Source organism: Nomascus leucogenys, chromosome 6, assembly GCF_006542625.1.
Source record: "Nomascus leucogenys isolate Asia chromosome 6, Asia_NLE_v1, whole genome shotgun sequence".
Classification (NCBI taxonomy): domain Eukaryota; kingdom Metazoa; phylum Chordata; class Mammalia; order Primates; family Hylobatidae; genus Nomascus; species Nomascus leucogenys.
This window is the reverse complement of record NC_044386.1, coordinates 90,260,985-90,280,303: the sequence shown is the minus strand read 5'-3', so window position 1 is coordinate 90,280,303 and position 19,319 is coordinate 90,260,985. Positions and strand designations below refer to the sequence as shown.

The 19,319-nt window shown below is 36.9% G+C and overlaps 1 protein-coding gene across 6 annotated transcripts in view; it reads right to left on the bottom strand.

The window, feature by feature from the left end:
• LRRC49 (leucine rich repeat containing 49) overlaps positions 1 to 19,319 on the bottom strand; it is a 163,851-nt gene that overhangs the window by 122,435 nt on the left and 22,097 nt on the right. For 4 of the 6 annotated variants that reach the window (XM_030814676.1, XM_030814675.1, XM_030814679.1 and 1 more), the window contains one exon: positions 13,228 to 13,371. The exons of the other annotated variants lie outside the window; for them this stretch is intronic. In XM_030814676.1, coding sequence (XP_030670536.1) covers positions 13,228 to 13,371 — 144 coding nt within the window. The remainder of the gene's footprint in view (positions 1 to 13,227; positions 13,372 to 19,319) is intronic. 6 annotated transcript variants of the gene reach the window in all.

Genomic DNA, 19,319 nt, shown 5'->3' with positions numbered 1-19,319 from the left:
TTCATTCACAAAGCATCAAACAAGCTTGGAAACAAAAAACAATGAAGTATTCCTTTTTATAAAAAGACTTATTAAATTAATTCCAAAATAACTACTTGCTTCACCCATCACTTTGTGACACAGACACTTATTATATGAGGACTAATAGCTGTAAGCCATCATATTAAAACTCTAATCATATATATAAATGCCAATGAAAAAAGTCCATTATTTGGCTCTGTTATCCAAAGGCATTAATGTGCTTATCTGGTTTTTGTAATTGTTTACTACCCATTACACAGCAATAGATATCAGTCAATTCACCAGTCTGATTTTCTTCTACACACTGTTTTAATACCCCAGAGCAAAAACTGAAAGGGAACTTAAAACCAGACCAGTAAGAAGGCGCTGACTAATTAGGGAAATGTTCAGTCTTTATAATCTAGGAGATCTAGATTTAACAGCTTTGAGGAAATCAACAAAAAGCCTCAATTTCATAACCATAGGCTTTCCCTCACTGGAATTTACAGTTCAAATTTACATCACAAACATAATCTAAAAAGACCCCTCATAAAAAATGGTACCTGGCAGTCATGACCCTAACACTCCTGGCAAAACTGTCTGGAAGGACACGAATTCAACTCAGGCTTTGCAACATCCTGACTATTCCAAACTATTAAACTATAAAGAAAAAATTACCATGAGTAACAGTCAGTAGAACTTTCAGGCAACAGATGAGCAAATGCCAAAAAATTAAGAAAATATAGTAACTTGATAAAGACTATGGAATATTTATCTTTAAATTTATAAGAGCAATGAAAAAAATTAAAAACAAGAAAAAATAAGGTACATGCATGCCTCGTTTAATCATGCTTTGCAGATATTGTGCTTTTTTTTAAATTTTACAAACTGAAGGTTTGTGGCAATCCTGTATCAACCAAGTCTATCAGTGCCATTTTTCCAACAGCATGTGCTCACTTCGTCTCTATGTCACATTTTTGTAGTTCTCACAAGATTTCAAATTTTAGTATTATTATATTGTTATGATTATCCGTGATCAGTGATCCGTGATATTACTATTGTAATTGTTTTGGGGCATCACAAACTATGCCCATAGAAGGTGGCAAACTTAATCAACAAATGTGTGTTCTGACTGCTTCACTCACTGGCATTTCCCCCATCTCTCTCCCTCTCCTTGGTCCTACCTTTGCCTTGAGGCACAACAATATTAAAACTAGGCCAATTAAAAACCGCTACAATGGTCTGTAAGTGCTCAAGTGAAAAAATGAGTCACAAGTCTCTCACTTTAAATCAAAAGCTAGAAATGGTTAAGCTTAGTGAGAAAGGCATGTTGAAAGCTGAGATAGGCTGAAAACCAGGCCTCTTTCACCAGTTAGCCAAGTTGTGAATCAAAGGAAAAGTTCTTGGAGAAAATCAAAAGTGCTACTCCAGTGGAACACACAATTAATAAATAAAAACAACAGGAAGAAAGTTTGAATGGTCTGGAAAGATCAAACCAGCCACAATATTCTCTTAAGCCAAAGCCTAATCCAGAACAAGGCCTTAACTCTCAACAATTCTATGAAGGCTGAGAGAGATGAGGAAGCTGCAGAAGAAAAGCTGGAAGCTAGCACAGGTTGGTTCATGAGGTTTAAGGACAGAAGCCATCTCCAGAACATAAAAGTGCAAGGTGAAGTAGCAGCAAGTGCTGATGTCAAAGCTGCAGCATGTGCTGATGTCAAAGCTGCAGCAAGTTACCTAGAAAATCCAGCTAAGATAACTGATGAAGGTGGCTACCCTAAACAACAGATTTTCAATATAGAGAAACAGCCTTCTATTGGAAGAAGATACCATCTAGGACTTTCATAGATGGAGAGGAGAAGTCAATAACTAACTTCAAAGCTTCAAAATACACGCTGACTCTGTCGTTAGGAACTAACAAAGTTGTTGACATTAAGATGAAGCCAATGCTCCTCTGCCGTTGTGAAAATCCTATGGCCCTTAAGAATTGTGCTAAATCTACTGTGCCTGTGCTCTATAAAAAGAACAACAAAGTTGTATGCTGATGATAGTATATCTGTCTGCAGCATGGTTTACTGAATATTTTAAGCCCACCATTGAGATCTGCTCAGGAAAAAATTTTCCTTTCAAAATATTACTGCTCATTAACAATGCACCTGGTCACCCAAGAGCCCAGATGGAGATGTACAAGGAGATTAATGTTGTTTTCATGCTTGCTAACACAACATCCATTCTGCAGTCCATGGATCAAGGAGTAATATCAACTTTCAAGGATTATTATTTAAGATATACATTTCATAAGGCTTTAGCTGCCTTAAATAGTGATTCCTCTATTGGATCTGGGCAAAGTAGACTGAAAACTTTCTAGAAAGAATTGACCATTCTAGATGCTATTAAGAACATTCATGATTCATGGGAGGAGGTCAAAATATCAACATTAACAGGAGTTTGGAAGAAGGTGATCCCAACCCTCATGGATGACTTTGAGGGGTTCAAGACTTCAGTGAAGGAAGGAACTGCAGATGTGGTAGAAAGGGCAAAAGAACTAGAACTAAAAGTGGAGCCTAAAGATGTGACTGAATCGCTGCAATCTCACGACCAAACTTGAATAGATGAGGAGTCACTTCCTACGGATGAGGAAAGAAAATAGTTTCTTAAGATGGAAACTGCTCCTGGTGAAAAGATGCTATGAACATTGCTGAAATGACAACAAACAATTTAGAATATCACATTAACTTAGTTGATAAAGCACCAGCAGGGTTTGAGAGGATGGATTTCAATTCTGAAAGAAGCCTTACTGTAAGTAAAATGCTACCAAACAGTATCTCATGCTACAGAGAAATCTTTCATGAAAAGAAGGGTCAATGAGGCAAACTTCATTGTTGCCTGAGTTTTACACCACAGCCATCCCAACCTTCAGCAACCATCACCTTGATCTGTCAGCAGCCATTAACATCACGGCAAGACCCTCCTTCCACCAGCAAAAATATTACAACTTGCTGAAAGATCAGATGATCATTAGCATTTTTATTACTAAAGTATTTTTGAATTAAGGTATGTACATTTTTTTAGACATAATGCTATAGCACATTTAATAGACTACAGTATAGTGTAAACATAACTTTTATATGCACTGGGAAACTAAAAACTTCATGTAACTCATTCCTACATTTATTCCTACATTTGCTTTATTGTGGTGCTCTGGAACTGAACCCACAGTATCTCTAAGGTATACCTGCATTAGAAATAAAGAAATCTGGGCACTTATGAAAAAAATTCATGTAGAATTTCTACAAAGAAAAAACTACAGTCATTTTTAAAAACTCAATGGATGGACTGAAAATCAAATTAGATAAATTGAGGATAAAGTTAGTGAATTCAAAGGTAGAACCAGATAAGTGATAAGAATGAAGAAATGAAGCAGAGAGAAATAAGAATGATGAAAATTATAGAAACAAAGAATAGAATGAAAAGGTCCATACTATATCTAGTAGGTGTTTAAGAAGTAGAAAGATAAAATGGAAGTGCAATATTTGAAAATATAAAGACTCAGAATGTTCCCATAATAAATGAAAGATATACGCCAGGCGTGGGGGCTCATGCCGGTAATCCCAACACTTTGGGAGGCCAAGGCGGGTGGATTATTTGAGATCAGGAGTTCAAGACCAGCCTGACCAATGTGGTGAAACCCCATTTCTACTAAAAATACAAAATTAGCCAGGCATGGTAGTGCACATCTGTAATCCCAGCTACTCGGGAGGCTGAGGCAGGAGAATTACTTGAACCCAGGAGGTGGAGCTTGCAGTGAGCCAAGATTGCCCTTGCACTCCAGCATGGGCAACAAGAGTGAAACTCTGTTTCAAAAAAATAAATAAATAAATAAAAGAAAATAAATAAATAAATGAAAGTTATGAATCTGCAGATTTAGGAAACACAAATATTAGGTATACTAATAAAATTACCACATTTTATTAAATCTAACATTATCTTACAACTATTTTATTCAGCACTTGGGGAAAATAAACTTAAAATTAACTTATAGTAGAATAATATATCACAAAATTTGTATTTATTACTGAAAGAGCTCTTTTAGACTTAACCAGATTTTTTTTACTGAATATCATTTTTATGCATACATAAAAAGTAAGTTACACAAAATAAATTTGTTGAACTTCCAAAATATCTCTACTTACTATATAGATGTGGTAGAAAGGGCAAAAGAACTAGAACTAAAAATGGAGCCTAAAGATGTGACTGGATCTGGTATATAGTAAGTAGACAAATAGATGGAACAGAATAGAGGGTCCAGAAAAAAGGTCCATTTGATTAGTACTCGATTTCAACAAAGACAACAATTTAATTCAGTGGGGAAAACAAGTTTTTTTAATAAAAGATAATGAAGAAAATAGATATCCCTATGTGGGAAAAATGAACTATGATCCCCTACCTCACAGCATACACAAACTTAATTAAAAATGGATGACAGGCTGGGCATGGTGGCTCATGCCTGTAAACTCTGACACTGTAGGAGGCCAAGATGGGAGGATCACTTGAGCCCAGGTGTTCGAGACCAGCCTAGGCAACGTGGCAAGACCCCATCTCTACAAAAAATAAAAAAATTAGCCAGGTGTGGTGGCATGTGCCTGTAGTCCCAGCTACACGGAAGGCTGAGGTGGGAGGATTGCTTCAGCCCAGGAAGTCAAGGCTGCAGTGTGTGATGTTCGATCCACTGCACTCCAACCTGGGCAACAGAGTGAAACTCTGTCTCAAATAAATAAACAAATAAATGAAAATAAAAATGAATCACACACCTAAATAGAAAGGTAAAACTATAAACCTTCTGGAGGAAAATGTAGGTGAACATAGTCATGATATTGGGACAGGCAAAGATTTCTCAGACAGAACAAAAAAGATAATAACAACTAACAAAAACAAATTGATAAACTGAGCTTCACTAAAATTAGAAGTTTCTACCCATCAAAAACACTGTTAAGAGAGTAAAAAGGCAAGCCTTTTTACATGGAGAAAATGCACTCAATATATATGTCAAACAAAGGACCTGCATCTAGAATGATAAAAAGATAACCTATTTTTTTCAAACAGGTAACAGATTTGAACTGATACTTCATAAAAGATGAAAAGATGCTTGAAAAGATGTTCAGCATCATTAGTAATAAAGAAAATGCAAATTAAAAGCACAATGAGAATCACAGAATTGCTAAAATTATAAAGACTGACAAACTTTGGCAAGGATATTGAGCAATGAGAACTCTCTATTGCTGCTGGGCGTATAAAATGGTATAATCACTTCATAAAACTGGTAGTTTCTCCACATCCTCTCCAGCACCTGTTGTTTCCTGACTTTTTAATGATCGCCATTCTAACTGGTGTGAGATGGTATCTCATTGTGGTTTTGATCTGCATTTCTCTGATGGCCAGTGATGATGAGCATTTTTTCATGTGTCTGTTGGCTGCATAAATGTCTTCTTTTGAGAAGTGTCTGTTCATATCCTTCGCCCACTTTTTGATGGGGTTGTTTTTTTTTTCTTGTAAATTTGTTTGAGTTCATTGTAGATTCTGGATATTAGCCCTTTGTCAGATGAGTAGATTACAAAAATTTAAACCATCATTCTCTGCAAACTATCTAAGGACAAAAAACCAAACACTGCATGTTCTCACTCATAGGTGGGAATTGAGCAATGAGAACACATGGACACAGGAAGGGGAACATAACACACAGGGGCCTGTTGTAGGTGCGGGGAGGGGGGAGGGATAGCATTAGGAGATATACCTGATATTAAATGACGAGTTAATGGGTGAAGCACACCAACGTGGCACATGTATACATATGCAACTAACCTGCACGTTGTGCACATGTACCCTAAAACTTAAAGTATAATAAAAATAAAAAATAAAAAACAAAAACAAAACTGGTAGTTTCTAATAAATTTAGACATCCACCTACCCTATGGCTCAGTAATAACACTCCTGCATATTTACCTAAGAGAAATGAGAGCATTTGTCCACCAAAATATATATGTAAACTTAAAACTATGACCATGTTTGGTGGCTCATGCCTATAATTCCAGAACTTTGGGAGACTGAGGCAGGAGGATCAGTTGAGCCCAGGAGTTCAAAATGAGCCTGGGCAACATAATGAGACCCTATCTCTAAATAAATAAATAATTTTTAAAAACTGCAAGAATATCCACAGCAGCTTTATTTGTAAGAGCCAAAAATTGGAAATAACCAATGTGCCTGTGAACAGAAAAATGAATAAGCAAATTGTATGATATTTCTACAATGGAATACAGCTCAGTAATGTTTTAAACTACTGATATGCACAACAAAATGGATGACTATCAAGACATTATGTTGAATATACAAAAGAGTACATAATCTTTATGTACATACTTTTCAAAAACAGGCAAAATTAATCCAGAGGGATAGAAGTCAGAATACCTGTGGGGCAGGAGAGGGTACTGACTAGAAAGAGGCACAAGGAAACTTTCTGAGGTGATAGAAATATCAGTCACATGAAATTACTCAGATTAAATAGAAGTTATTGAACTGTACAGTTGATTGTGTATTTTATTGTACCTAAATTATCCCTCAATAAAGTATGAAGGAAAAGTCTTCATATTTAGATTTAAACTTCTCAATCACTTTTCAACTAATAATGTTCATGCTTTTCACACAATATTGTCTTCTATGCCATTAAGAACATTGATGATGCAGTATATCCTAAAAGTGTGTTCCATTATTGTATATGGGATTTTCTTCCAAATACTGATACCCATTCTGTATGTTTTGATACTATAAGATAAAGGAAGCACCAACATGAGTTGTTCACACAGCTTCTTGTTATTTTGAAATTTCTTTCATCTATTCCAAGGGGTTTCCTCAATTTCTTCTGCCTTCAGTTGCATTGCTTGACACATGATAGGCAAAATCTCTCCGAATCTATCTCAGCAACAAATGTAATACAGCTTCAATAATACATGGCTATCTTCCTTTTAAAGTATTTGATTGTTAACTAGCAAGAGAAGGTAGAATTGCAGCCATTCTTCCAATGAAAAATAATTTGTCTCACTAATATTAAACTTAATGTCTTTGCTGCCGTATTTCCATAACTTTTTGAATAGAATGTTTCATTTCAATGCCAAATCATGGTGTAATATTTTAAAATGCATTTTGGACAGTGATTAAACTCAAAACATACAGTACCAGCAACTGAAATGACAATAGTACAAACAGCATAACCAAGTCCACATATATTTAGGCAATGAAATTGCTGTAGCCTGTATAACATTGATTTAAGCATGCTATAGATTGTAAGACACATCTAGATTTCAGAGTTGTTGGAACATGGAAAATGTCTGTTTCAAATAAATAAAATAAGATAGTTCCACACCTAAACATATCATAGTCAATCTGAAGGACTTCAAAAAGAAATCTTACAATCTTAAAGGCAACCAGAGGAAGGAAAAGAAGACACCCTATACACCCATACAAATGATAGTAGACATTTTAATGACAATAACAGAAGCTCAAAGACAATGGAATATGATATTCAAACATCTGGGAAAAAATAACTGTCAATCAAGTCAAACCATCAATCATGAATAAAAGCAAAATAAACTCATTTTTTGATAAACAAAAACTGAGAGACTTCAGAGTTATCTTAAAGAAACTTTTTCTAAATGATATATTTTGGGAAGAAGGATAGACAGAGATGCAGAAAGGAGTGGTGAACCCAAACAAGCATGTGGGCAAATCCAAATAAGCACTGACTGGAAACAATAGCAATTAAAATGTCTAATTTTGGAGGTAAAAGAATAAAAAGAAAATACTAGGCAACAAAAACATGTAAAATGGAAAGGTTACTGTATTAAATGATTCTAAGGTCCTTATCTGATAAAAGGGTAGAGATGTGTATTAACTCTGTGATTTAAGTCAAGTGTATATTTTAAAATGCTAAGAGTAACCATTAAAGTGAATAAGAAAGAACAGAGAAAACACTATCAACCCAAAATAAGACAGAAGAAAATAAAAACATAGGGAAAACATAACAAATAGGAAGCATGAAATAACATCAAAGTAAAAAATCTAAACATATCAGTAATCACAATTAGTACAATAGACTAAAGTCTCTGGTAATAAGACAGATTCTCAGATTATATGTTTAAAAAGGGGGCTATGCATTCTTTATAAGAAAAAGGTTGGAAGTTAAAGAATATGTACTTGACATACACTGAAAAAAACTCAGCATCTTTTCTCTGACATTCCTGCCATACTCTTCACAAATGTCAATGTCATGAAATACAAGAAAAGACTCTTCTAGATTAAAGAAGACTAAGGAGACATGACAACTGAATGCAATGCATGATCTTGCATTTTCTTTTGCTATAAAGAACATTATTGGGACAAATGGCAAAATCCAAATGAGATCTATAGATTAGATAAATGGCATCATATCAATGTTAATTTCCTGAGTTTGATAGTGGTACTGTTGTTATAAGACAATTCCTTGTTTTTAGGAAATACATACCGAAGTATGTGGCAATAAAGAGGCATTATGCCAGCAACTTACTCTTAAATGGTTGAAAAAAAGTATATATTAACTGATACATGGAGAAGGAAGAAGGGAGAAAGTAAGCAAGAGAGAAGATAAAGCAGGTGTAGCAAAATGTTATCATTTAGAGAATCCGGGTGCATTTTGTACTGGGAATTCTTTATACTATTATTACAACATTTTCTGAAAGTATATCAAATTTAAAATTTTTCTAAAAAGATTAGGAAATATAACCAGAAAAGGAAAAATAACCAGAAAAGCCTGATATTAACATTAAATAAACATTAAGGTAATAAGTATTATTAGTGTCCTGTTATATCCCAATCACCTAGAACAATGCCTGGCATATAGCCCATGCTCATAAAATACTTGCTTAATGAAGGAGTTAGTAATAAAGAGAGTTAATACATAACAATAAAAGGAACAATTACCGAGAAGATATATTAATTTTAAACTTGTATGCTTCTAGAAACATAGCTTCAAAATACTGACAAATACTAGACAAATACATTGATAGTAAGCATCAACTATAGATACTGACCACATACCAGGCAATAAATAAGTAAACAAAAACCTCAGCAAACTTTAAAGTACCAATTACACATAATCTACATTTACTGGTCACAATGCAATTAAATTAGAAAAGAATGGCCATAGAATAAAAAATCCGTACATTTCAAAATGTTAAGGTGTACTTCTAAGTAACACATGGGTCAAAAAAGAAATCACAGTAAAACACGGAACTTAGAAAATGTTTAGAATTAAATAATTAGGAAAATACTAAATTTCAAGACTTACGGGAAGAAGCTGAAGTGATTTTTAGAGGGAAATTTGTAGGCTTAAATGCTTTTATGAGAAAATTTAAAAGACTGAAAACTAATATATGAAATATCCAACACAAAACTTGAGACAGAAACAGATAAAACAAAAGACATATACAAATGTTGGTAATATTAGTTCCTATTATTTTGGGGATATCTGAAATGTTTGAGGTTTTTTTGAGTTTTATTAATTTTTTGCTTTAAAACTTTTTATTATTAATTTTAAATTTTTGTGAGTACATAGTAGGTATAGGTATTTATGGGGTACATGAGATGTTTTGATACAGGCATGCAATGTGTAATAAGCACATCATGGACAATGGCGTATCCATGCCCTCAAGCATTTATCTTTGAATTACAAACAATCCACTTACATTATTTTAAAATATACAATTAATTTATTATTGACTATAGTCACCCCATTGTGCTATCAAATGGTAGGTTTCATTCATTCTTTCTATTTTTTTGTACCCATTAACCATCTCCACCTCCCCTCAACGCCCCACTACCCTTCTCAGCCTCTGAAAACAATCCTCCTACTCTCTATGTCTATGAGTTCAATTGATTTGATTTTTAGATCCCACAAATAAGTGAGAACATGTGATATGTATTTTTCCATTCCTGGCTTATTTCGCTTAGTGTGATCTCCAGTTCATTCATGTTGTTGCAAATGACTGGATCTCATTCTTTTTTATGGCTGAATACTACTCCACTGTGTATATGTACCATATTTTCTTTATCCATTCATCTGTTGATGGACACTTAGGTTGTTACCAAATCTTAGCTATTGTAAACAGTGCTGCAACAAACATAGGAATGCAGATATCTCTTCCATGTCCTGACTTCCTTTCTTTTGGAAATATACCCAACAGTAGGACTGCTGGATCGTATGGTAGCTCAATTTTTAGTTTTTTTAGGAACCTCCAAACTGTTTTCCACAGTGGTTGTACTAATTTACATTCCCACCAACAATGTACAAGAGTTCCCTTTTCTCCACATTCCTGCCAGCATTTGTTATTGCCTGTCTTTTGGATATAAGACACTTCATAATTGTTAAAGAGAAAGATGCCACACAAACTAAAAATATTTGGTTTGAAATTTATAAAATTTCAAAAACAAAGATTGGTAAATAAACAAGCAATAACTTTTCTACATCAAAAACATCAGAGAAGGTTTCTGTTCAAGATGGTTAAGTAGGTTGCATTTGTTTCACCTTCTTTCCAAGATTCAATGGGTGAAGCAATAAAAGTACACACAAATGAGTACATTCATGAAAATCCTAACAAAAGAGTTATCATCAATTGACCAACACTTCTGATGAATTTCAAGCAGCTGAAAAGCTGATGGGATCTTACTGAGATAACCCTGAGCAGAGAGAACTGCAGCTCAGAACTGCAAGAGAGATACTGCACTCAAAGGCAGCAATTCTTTCTGACTGAATGCCATCTTACTCCATGCTGGGTCAGTGCACACAATGAGCAAGCATGGACTATGGTGAACTGTGCTGAATCAAGTAGTGTATAATTAAAGATCTGTCTACTCAACAGCTATTTTTGGAATACCAACAAACCCACCCACTCCCACTTCTGTCATGAACATAAACATGTACAGGGCAGCTGGCTAAAGAAATCCTCAGCTAGAGCCTAAGGAACTGTTCTCCAAACAAAATAGAGTATTTGTCAAAAAAGGATGGAAAGTGTGGGTGTTTTATCTATAGAGATGATTAACCACCTCTACATAAGTATCAGAGGGAAAAAAGAAATGGCAGTTGCACCTGTCACAAATGAAAACAAAGTCTTTCTACCCCTGAAAGTAAAGTCTTATTTTGGCAGTCACTGAGTGAGTCTGCCTTTTCCCTCTCACTTACCCTAAAGGGAAGCTCGCAAATGTGTGGGATTCAAGAACTTACACAAATCTAGTGATCATTCTAGAGTGAGATCTTATGGTTAAAAAGATCTATTCAACTGCACAGGATACCCAGATACTCCTTAACATGGTCCTTCATTTAAAGATTACCAGCTACTGAGGAAAATCAAAACCATGAAAGAAAAAAAAGCAAAAAGAATAAGTGTGGTGACTGATACTGGAGAAAAAAATGATGGAAGAAAAGTATTCTCAGATTTTAAAGTCCCTTGAATCTTTTAAAAAAGAGATGCTTTGAAAAAGAAATGAGTTGGATGAAGTTTATTTATCCATATATTTCACAATATATGGATATAGTAAATTTGATATATAGCAAATTTCACAATTGACTGTAATTAATATGCATGATACTTATTGTCTTTTTAACTTTTAGAAATTAATACAATTTCCTCTTCCATAAGTTGTTTACTGCTGCCTAAACTATAACAGTAATGATTAAACATAATACTCAATGGGAAATTCAGTAAGCAATTTCCTGAATATGCATTATGCACTTTCCAAATGAAAGCCAAAATATAGGCAGGAATATGCTAGGGCCAATAGATTCCTGTTCCCTACTCTAACAAAGCTTTTTGGAATCTTACCAGACCCAAGGTCCTAAGGACAAACCAAGTTCTGACTGAGCAGTTCTTGGAGATTTAGCAACATAACAGGTCAACCCAATTTGCATGTCTTTTAAATAAACAGTCCAGTTCCAGAATTATATCTAATCTGGGAAGGGCTTGACAGAATTTAGAAGTTCTGGAATAAATCTGTGTCTTGGATAGCATGCTAAAATTATCCTAACCTTCTAGAAGAGATGAGCATTACCTGACTCATATTTTATGGGAAACCTTCAAAATAAAACCAATCTGTACGATGAGACCTATAAATAAGGTATCATCTGTCCCCCAGCCTTTTCAAGTGTACCATTTACAGTATAAGGGAACTCAAGGTATTGAACAGTTAAGAGTTATATTGTGTCTTTCAAAGTGGATAAATGATACCAGAGAGAACCTAATGTAGTTTTTCTATAGCATTTAAACAAAGGAAACTTCTTAAAAGAGCAAATAATGTTCCTCATTAGCTGTATCATATCACAAAGCAGAACAGTTATATTTCTAATACTCTTCACATATGTACAAATACAAAATATCTCAGCATCAAGCTTCTATTTAGTTGCTGACCTTCAGCAAAATCATAAATTTGACCAAGTTCATCTCAGAGTTCCAGAATCCCCTTTGCGTAGTTTTGCCCCCACAATCGAACTCTTTTTCCTCCTGTTCACATGCCAGTTCTCTACCATCTTCATGTCTTTTTTCAGAGTCAATAAACCAAAAAACACCCTAGAGTCAAATTGGTCCCATGTCCTCATTTTAGAAAAAGCTAAACTGAGGCCAAGAGAGTTTGATTTACCCAAGGTCACACAGCTAATGAGAGATGAAGCTAAGACCATAACTAGGCCTCTGACGCCCTGTGCAATGCTTTTCCCACCATACCAAGCTGCCTCTTTAAAAACTGCAAAGCATACAGTATGTGTATCTTCACAACTCTCAATCTCTCCTCTCTGTGCCTTTTCCCTCTTGGTACAATAATTTCCCAACTTTCAGTCACAAATAACCCTCTTTCTTATTAATTCTATACCCATGACAAAACAGAAGAGGGTTTACTACTCATTTACACCAAATGATTCATTTAGTGATAACACTTCTATTGTGTTTCTAACATTATATTTATTCTTTAAAATGGAAAATACCTCAATACCTCCCAAATCAACATATTACAGAGCTTAATAATTACATCCACAATTTAAATTCAGAAAAAACCTAAATAACTGTAGATTCTTACCTTGCAGAAAGCCATATTACATTTGTTTCAATTTCTTGAAAGAAAGCCACAAAGTACATATCAATTCCATTTAATACTCACCACAAAAGTGATTTGATTGTGTCGCAAGTTAAGTTCAGTTAGTGAATCCAGCCCATTAAGATTATCAACGTGACTTAAAAAGTTCCTGGCAAGATTTAAAACTCTCAACTCACACAAATGATTAATATTTTCAATTTTGGTAATCTGTTAAAAAAAAATAGGAGAAGGGTGATTAGCAGGCAAAAACCTGAAATATATATGTTCTAAAAACCCTAAAAAAATATTCAAAGTCACTAGATTTAGTGGCAAGTTTATATGTAGACATTTAAAAATCTATTTTCAATTTCCTATGTTGTAGATAACATGAAGTCACGTAACTTGTGAACATTAGCTAAAAGATCATATTTTACAATTTGACCATAGTAAACACTTGACGTAAATGTCATCAAATAGTCAATGAGTCCATTGGGCAACTTTACGTGCCCAATCTGTCCCAGGTTCTGCGAAGGCTACATACTACCTGCCAAATAGAAACATACTGTGATCCCAAGGCATAAACTCATCATGTTTTAACAAAGCAAGTCTGCCCGCTGACAGAAAAGACAAGGGAAAGGAATGACATCAAGTTACCCTTGTTAATTCTATTTAAACTGCAAGATCTTGAGAGCAGTCGAGTCTGAATGGAAAGAGTCAAGGAACTAGGATTCCCAGTAGAAGATGAGGGTAAATTTTTTTTAATTAATGGAAAGCTGTTCCATTAATAAGGATGGAAGATGTTTAGTGAGGGTACAAAATGGTGAACACTGTTTAAAACAAGAGGACTTGAATCATGGAATATGCACGTGCATATAATGTTACAGGATCTTTGGGGTGTCACTTTTCTGGCTGGAAACCTCTGTGGCCAGTGGCACCTTTGCCCAAGTTTTGCTCTGGCCCACTGGGCTCATTTCGCCTACCCGCCCTGGCAGGCTGCACTCAGCTCATGCTACTGGCCTGGGTCCCACGCCTGCTAAGGGCAAGTCAGGTGTGGAACTGCAAAGGGAGTGTGAGTGAGCATGGGGTCTGGCCACTGTGCACAGTCAGACATGCTGGCTGCTACGGCGGGGCAGGCAGCTCCAAGTGCTGGCACAGGCACCAGCTCTCTGCGAGGCTGCGGCTGGACCAGGAACACCGCAAGCAGCTTCCACAGCTGGCACTGAGAACACAGTGGCACCCGGAAGCTTGGATATGCGAGGAACCTCAGGGTCGCAAAGAGGGAGTCACAGTCCTGGCTTGGGGAGCTCCCAAGTCTAGGTGACCTGGAGGGCCACAGTTTCCTTCTCTTTGCCTGCAACATGGCGAGCAAGGGGCATGTCTCAGCCCTGTTTGTGTTACAGCTCTTTTAGCCTCACCATTCTGTGGGTCCTAAATTCTGTGGGTCCCAGGTTCTTGTCCTGTGACCAGGAAGAATGAGGTATGCAGACAAGTGGAGGGTGAGCAAGACGAAGAGGAGCTTTCTTAGGTGATAGAACAGCGCAGAGGAAACCCACAGGGAGCAGCTCCTTTCCACAGCCAGGGTGTTCTGACGAGTGTTCAGCTCCTAGCAGAGAGGGTAGCTCCTCTGTACTAGGAAAGTCATCTTGACACGTGTTCAGCTATCAGCAGAAAGGGCAGCCCCTCTTTGCAAATGGTCATCCCATCAACTCTGCAGCTCTCAGCAGAGAGGAGGCCCTACAGTGAGTTGCTCCTCTCTGCAGATGGTCATCCCAATGTCTCTATAGCTGTCAACAGAGAGAGGGCCCTAGAGTACTTTGCTCCTCTCTACAGTTGGTTATCCCAATGTCTGCTCAGCACTGGCTGAGTCCGGGGCTTTTATGGGCTTCAGGATAGAGGAAGTGTGTGCTGATTGGTCCATGGGTGGCCATGGGCAGGCCCAGAAAAGGTACCACAAGTTCCCACTCCAGTCGGTGGGACTGGCAGCTTGGCCTGCAGGTGGGGAGTCACCAGGGTCCTGCCCCCTTCTGCTCAGGAAACTGTCTGCCTCCTGCTGCTGTTCATGGTGCCCAGGCTATAGGTATGAAGGCACATCTGCAGGCCAGCATCTAGCTGCCCTCAGCCCCCCTCGGATTCCCTTCTATGCTTGTTGGCACCAAAAGTTCAGAGGGAGCTGAGGTGGCAAGGGGCTGGTGTGTATGCACTGCCTTAAGCATGTGCACACTTGGCCAGGCTGCCACAACACCCAGGCTCAACCACAACTTTGCTCTGAGATTAGAGCAGGCACCGACCGCAGGGAGAAGCCAGATAGCAGAAGCAAACACTTCAGAACCTGTTGGGAGAGTCACGGGGGGATGGGGGGGACTTTCTGGGTCCCCAAGAGTGCAGAGATGCCTGGGTCCACAGCTGCAGTTTGGGAGGCTGCAGCTGTACCCAGGAAGGCAGGGATCCTGCCTGCTTCCTGGCCCCAACAGCACAGGGATGCCCAGGTCCACAGCTGTGGCTTGGGTGGCTGCAGCAGCACCCGGGGAGCACCCGCCCCAACTTGGAAGGGGCGGGGCTCCCACTTGTCCCCAGCTCCCGCTGGCTCCATGGAGCCCACAGCCCCGGCCACGCCTCCCTGCTGCAGCTGGCCTGATGGCAGCAGCCACTCCAGATGGCCTGCTGCTGCCGTTAATAATCAGCACTGAGGCCAGGCGCGGTGGCTCACACCTGTAATCCCAGCACTTTGGGAGGCCGAGGTGGGTGGATCACTTGAGGTCAGGAGTTTGAGACCAGCCTGACCAACATGGTGAAACCCCGTCTCTACTAAAAATACAAAAATTAGCCAGGTGTGGTGGCATGGGCCTGTAATCCCAGCTATTCAGGAGGCTGAGGCAAGAGAATCACTTGAACCCAGGAGGCAGAGATTGCAGTGAGCCAAGATCACGCCACTGCACTCCAGCCTGGGCGACAGAGTGAAACTCCACCTCAAAAATAATAATAATAATAAAAAATAATAATCAGCACTGAACTGCAGCAGAGAAGTTTGAGCTGCACACTAAGGAGAGGGTAAGTAAAAACTAACACTGTGAAGTGATGAGAGCTCAAAGTGATGTTAAGCCCCACTATTATAATAGAGCAAGTGTAGCACAATGGGATGAGTTTCTGCATGACACAAAATAGAAGTCCTCATGGAGGACTTCATCAACCTGATGAACATTAATATGAGTTTCACAATCACTAGAGATTAATTTGCTCATTTGTATTACCAACACAGTATATTTGAAATTTTTTACTAACACTTCAAAGCAGATGTTAGCTAAAAGAACTTTTCTCAGATGTCTAATCTATATTTCACATTGTTATTTGGGCACTCTTATATTCAAGAAATACCATCTAGGATCCATCCAGTTTCCAGAAAAGAAACATGTTTATTATAAATTCAATAATATATAAAAGTAACCTATGACCACGTTTAAAATGTGTTTTAAGATTTTTGATTTAACTAAAGTAAGATAAAATTATATAAAAGTTGAAAAAGAAACAAGATTATGCATATTTACAGATGATAAAACTGTATAATAAGACATGGAGTAAAATATTTTAAAACTAAACAGGTGATAGAATTTAAAATGCAAGAAGCCAGTAAAAAGCAAAATAGATACTGTAGAAAAAGAAAGCAGTAATGTCAGCACAAGCTTAGAAATCCTCCCAAAATGCTAAGGAAAAACAGAGAGGAAGAATAAAAGATAAGATGGAGAGATGGAAGACAAACAATATAGATATAACAAACATAAATGGAAAAGAAGCAGTGTTTAAATATAGAAAACTTTCCTGAGCTCAAGAAATATATAAATATATAGAGTTATGGGGGACAATTTTATGATCTGCATGGTGTGTTTTCTCCCTTCTGCTAACAGTTCTGGACATTTCTTTTAGAAAACTACCATTCCACATGGTCCTGGTGGGGCTTACAATTAGAATGCCTGCATTTAGTTACCTTCTAGTTAGAAAAGTCTGAAAAGAAACATGGTTAATTCTTGTATATAGACCCATATTTTAAAAATCACTAAGAATATTATCTGGCTTCTTGGTTTGCAACCCAACAGGCCAGAATCATGTACAACATCTGCTATGGAATGAAGTCAATTACTTGTTACAGCCATGGACAAAGTCACAAGCATAAAGCAGATAATAGAAGCTTCAGGCAAAGGGTTGTATAAAGTGACAGCATAGGTCTTGATTGATTGATATACTTCACAGCAAGAAAAAAGATGATGGGAATGTTGGAAAGCCCATTTATGGGTCATATGGATCAGAGAGTGTCCCAGTATAGACTGCAAGGCTTCTTAATACATCTAGGAAAGCTGGATACTGCAGTCTTAACCTTTGTGTATGAGAGTAACCTAGATTGCTCTGCCTGGATAAAGATAACCTTCCTACCTACCAATACAGAAAGGGCAAGTGTTTGCTTTCAGGTAAGCAGCCACAGAAATAGCAGGCTCTCCCTGGAGGAAAAGATATCACTGAAAGAACAGATTCTTCTTGAAGCACATCTGTGTCTATGTTAAAGCAAAAATTCACTGAGAGAAAAAATTATGGTTAACCAACACAAGCTCTAGGTTAGAAATTCCTAGTCAACCTCCTAGATTCCTCTGTATTCACTACTCACATATAATTAATTACTAAGTCTTGATGTTTCTACTTTTTAAATATTTATCCAATCTGCCCCCTTATCATATCCTTATTGCTACTGCTTTAGTTCATGCCACCATCACTTCTCACCAAGATTATTGTAATTAGTTCCTCCCAACTATTTTGTCTCCATTTCCCCTCCTTCCATCTCTACTTCACAATCCATTTCCTAAACACCACCATCATTACTCAGAATGATTTCACATCCATAAACCAATTATGTTTTATTTCACAGTGTGCACCAAGCATATTTTTATTACCAATAGAAGTAAATTCAAAAGACAAAAAACATTCACTTAATGTCTTTTAGCTTTTTTACTATAAGATGCTAAATTTTTTAGAATTGGACATTAGTTGTTTCATCTAGAACAGTTCCTTCCTGGCTTTTTAGAAAGCTAAGGTAACTAAGACTGTATCTTTGCTTTGAAATACTGTGAATTTTTGCTATTTGGATTCATGTATTATGAAACAAGACTCAGATTTTCATTTAAAACTTTCTTCTTCCAGTTATAGAAACTTGAGAAGTAAGTTGTGCAGTACAAATGTTTAATTTTAACACACACAATATCACAAACATATGCTGAAATTATAAAATATATAACAGGTCAGCTAACAAGGAACAGACATTTTTCATCAACATAATGATTGGTAAATAATGCCTATACATAAGGTACAGATCAAATGATATGGTATTCATTTATCAGGTGCTCTTGAAGATCTTGGTAGTACTCACAAATTCTTAAAGATATATTAGAATTTGAAAATCATATCTTTATTATTTCTCATATATACACTTTAAAATAAACAAGAAAAATACTGCTATCATAAAATGTTTCATTTATAGTTATAAATGGTTTTTAAAATAGAGGATAAAACACCAATTCATTTGCCTGGCATACAAAGCCCTCCACAATCTGGCCGTTGCCTACCTTTCTAGTCTCTTCTCTCAGCATCCTTCCACACATGCTCTGTTCTCTGGTGGTAAATACTTATCGTATTGTTTTCCATCTCAGTGCCTTTGCATATGATATTCTTTTACTGTCAATACTCTTTAATTCCTCTTCCCTTCCAGCACCATCTAACTGGATAACTTCCCCTCTATTGGACAGACAGTAACTAACCTGCAGACCCAGACAACTCCCAGGCCACCAACACTCCTCCCACTTACTACATGCACACACAGACAAACACATCAGGCTGAACTAGATTCGAACCTAATCGATGTGGCCTATTAAATCTATCAAGGTTTTTATTAATTACGTTAGCTTTTCACCAAAACTACTGAAACTAACAGCTGTTAGAAAGCCTAGAGAGATCACACTGAGGTTTTCACCTGACCAACTGTAAGCAGCTGTGAAAGATCTTGTTCATCAACAGGCAGGGATTCCCTGATCATCCCAGGATGTAGGCTTATCACTGCAGAAGAGACTTTACATTCTGTATGAGTATGTAGCTCATGTAACTATTTATAAATATTACATTTGAAAGACAAATATTTAAAT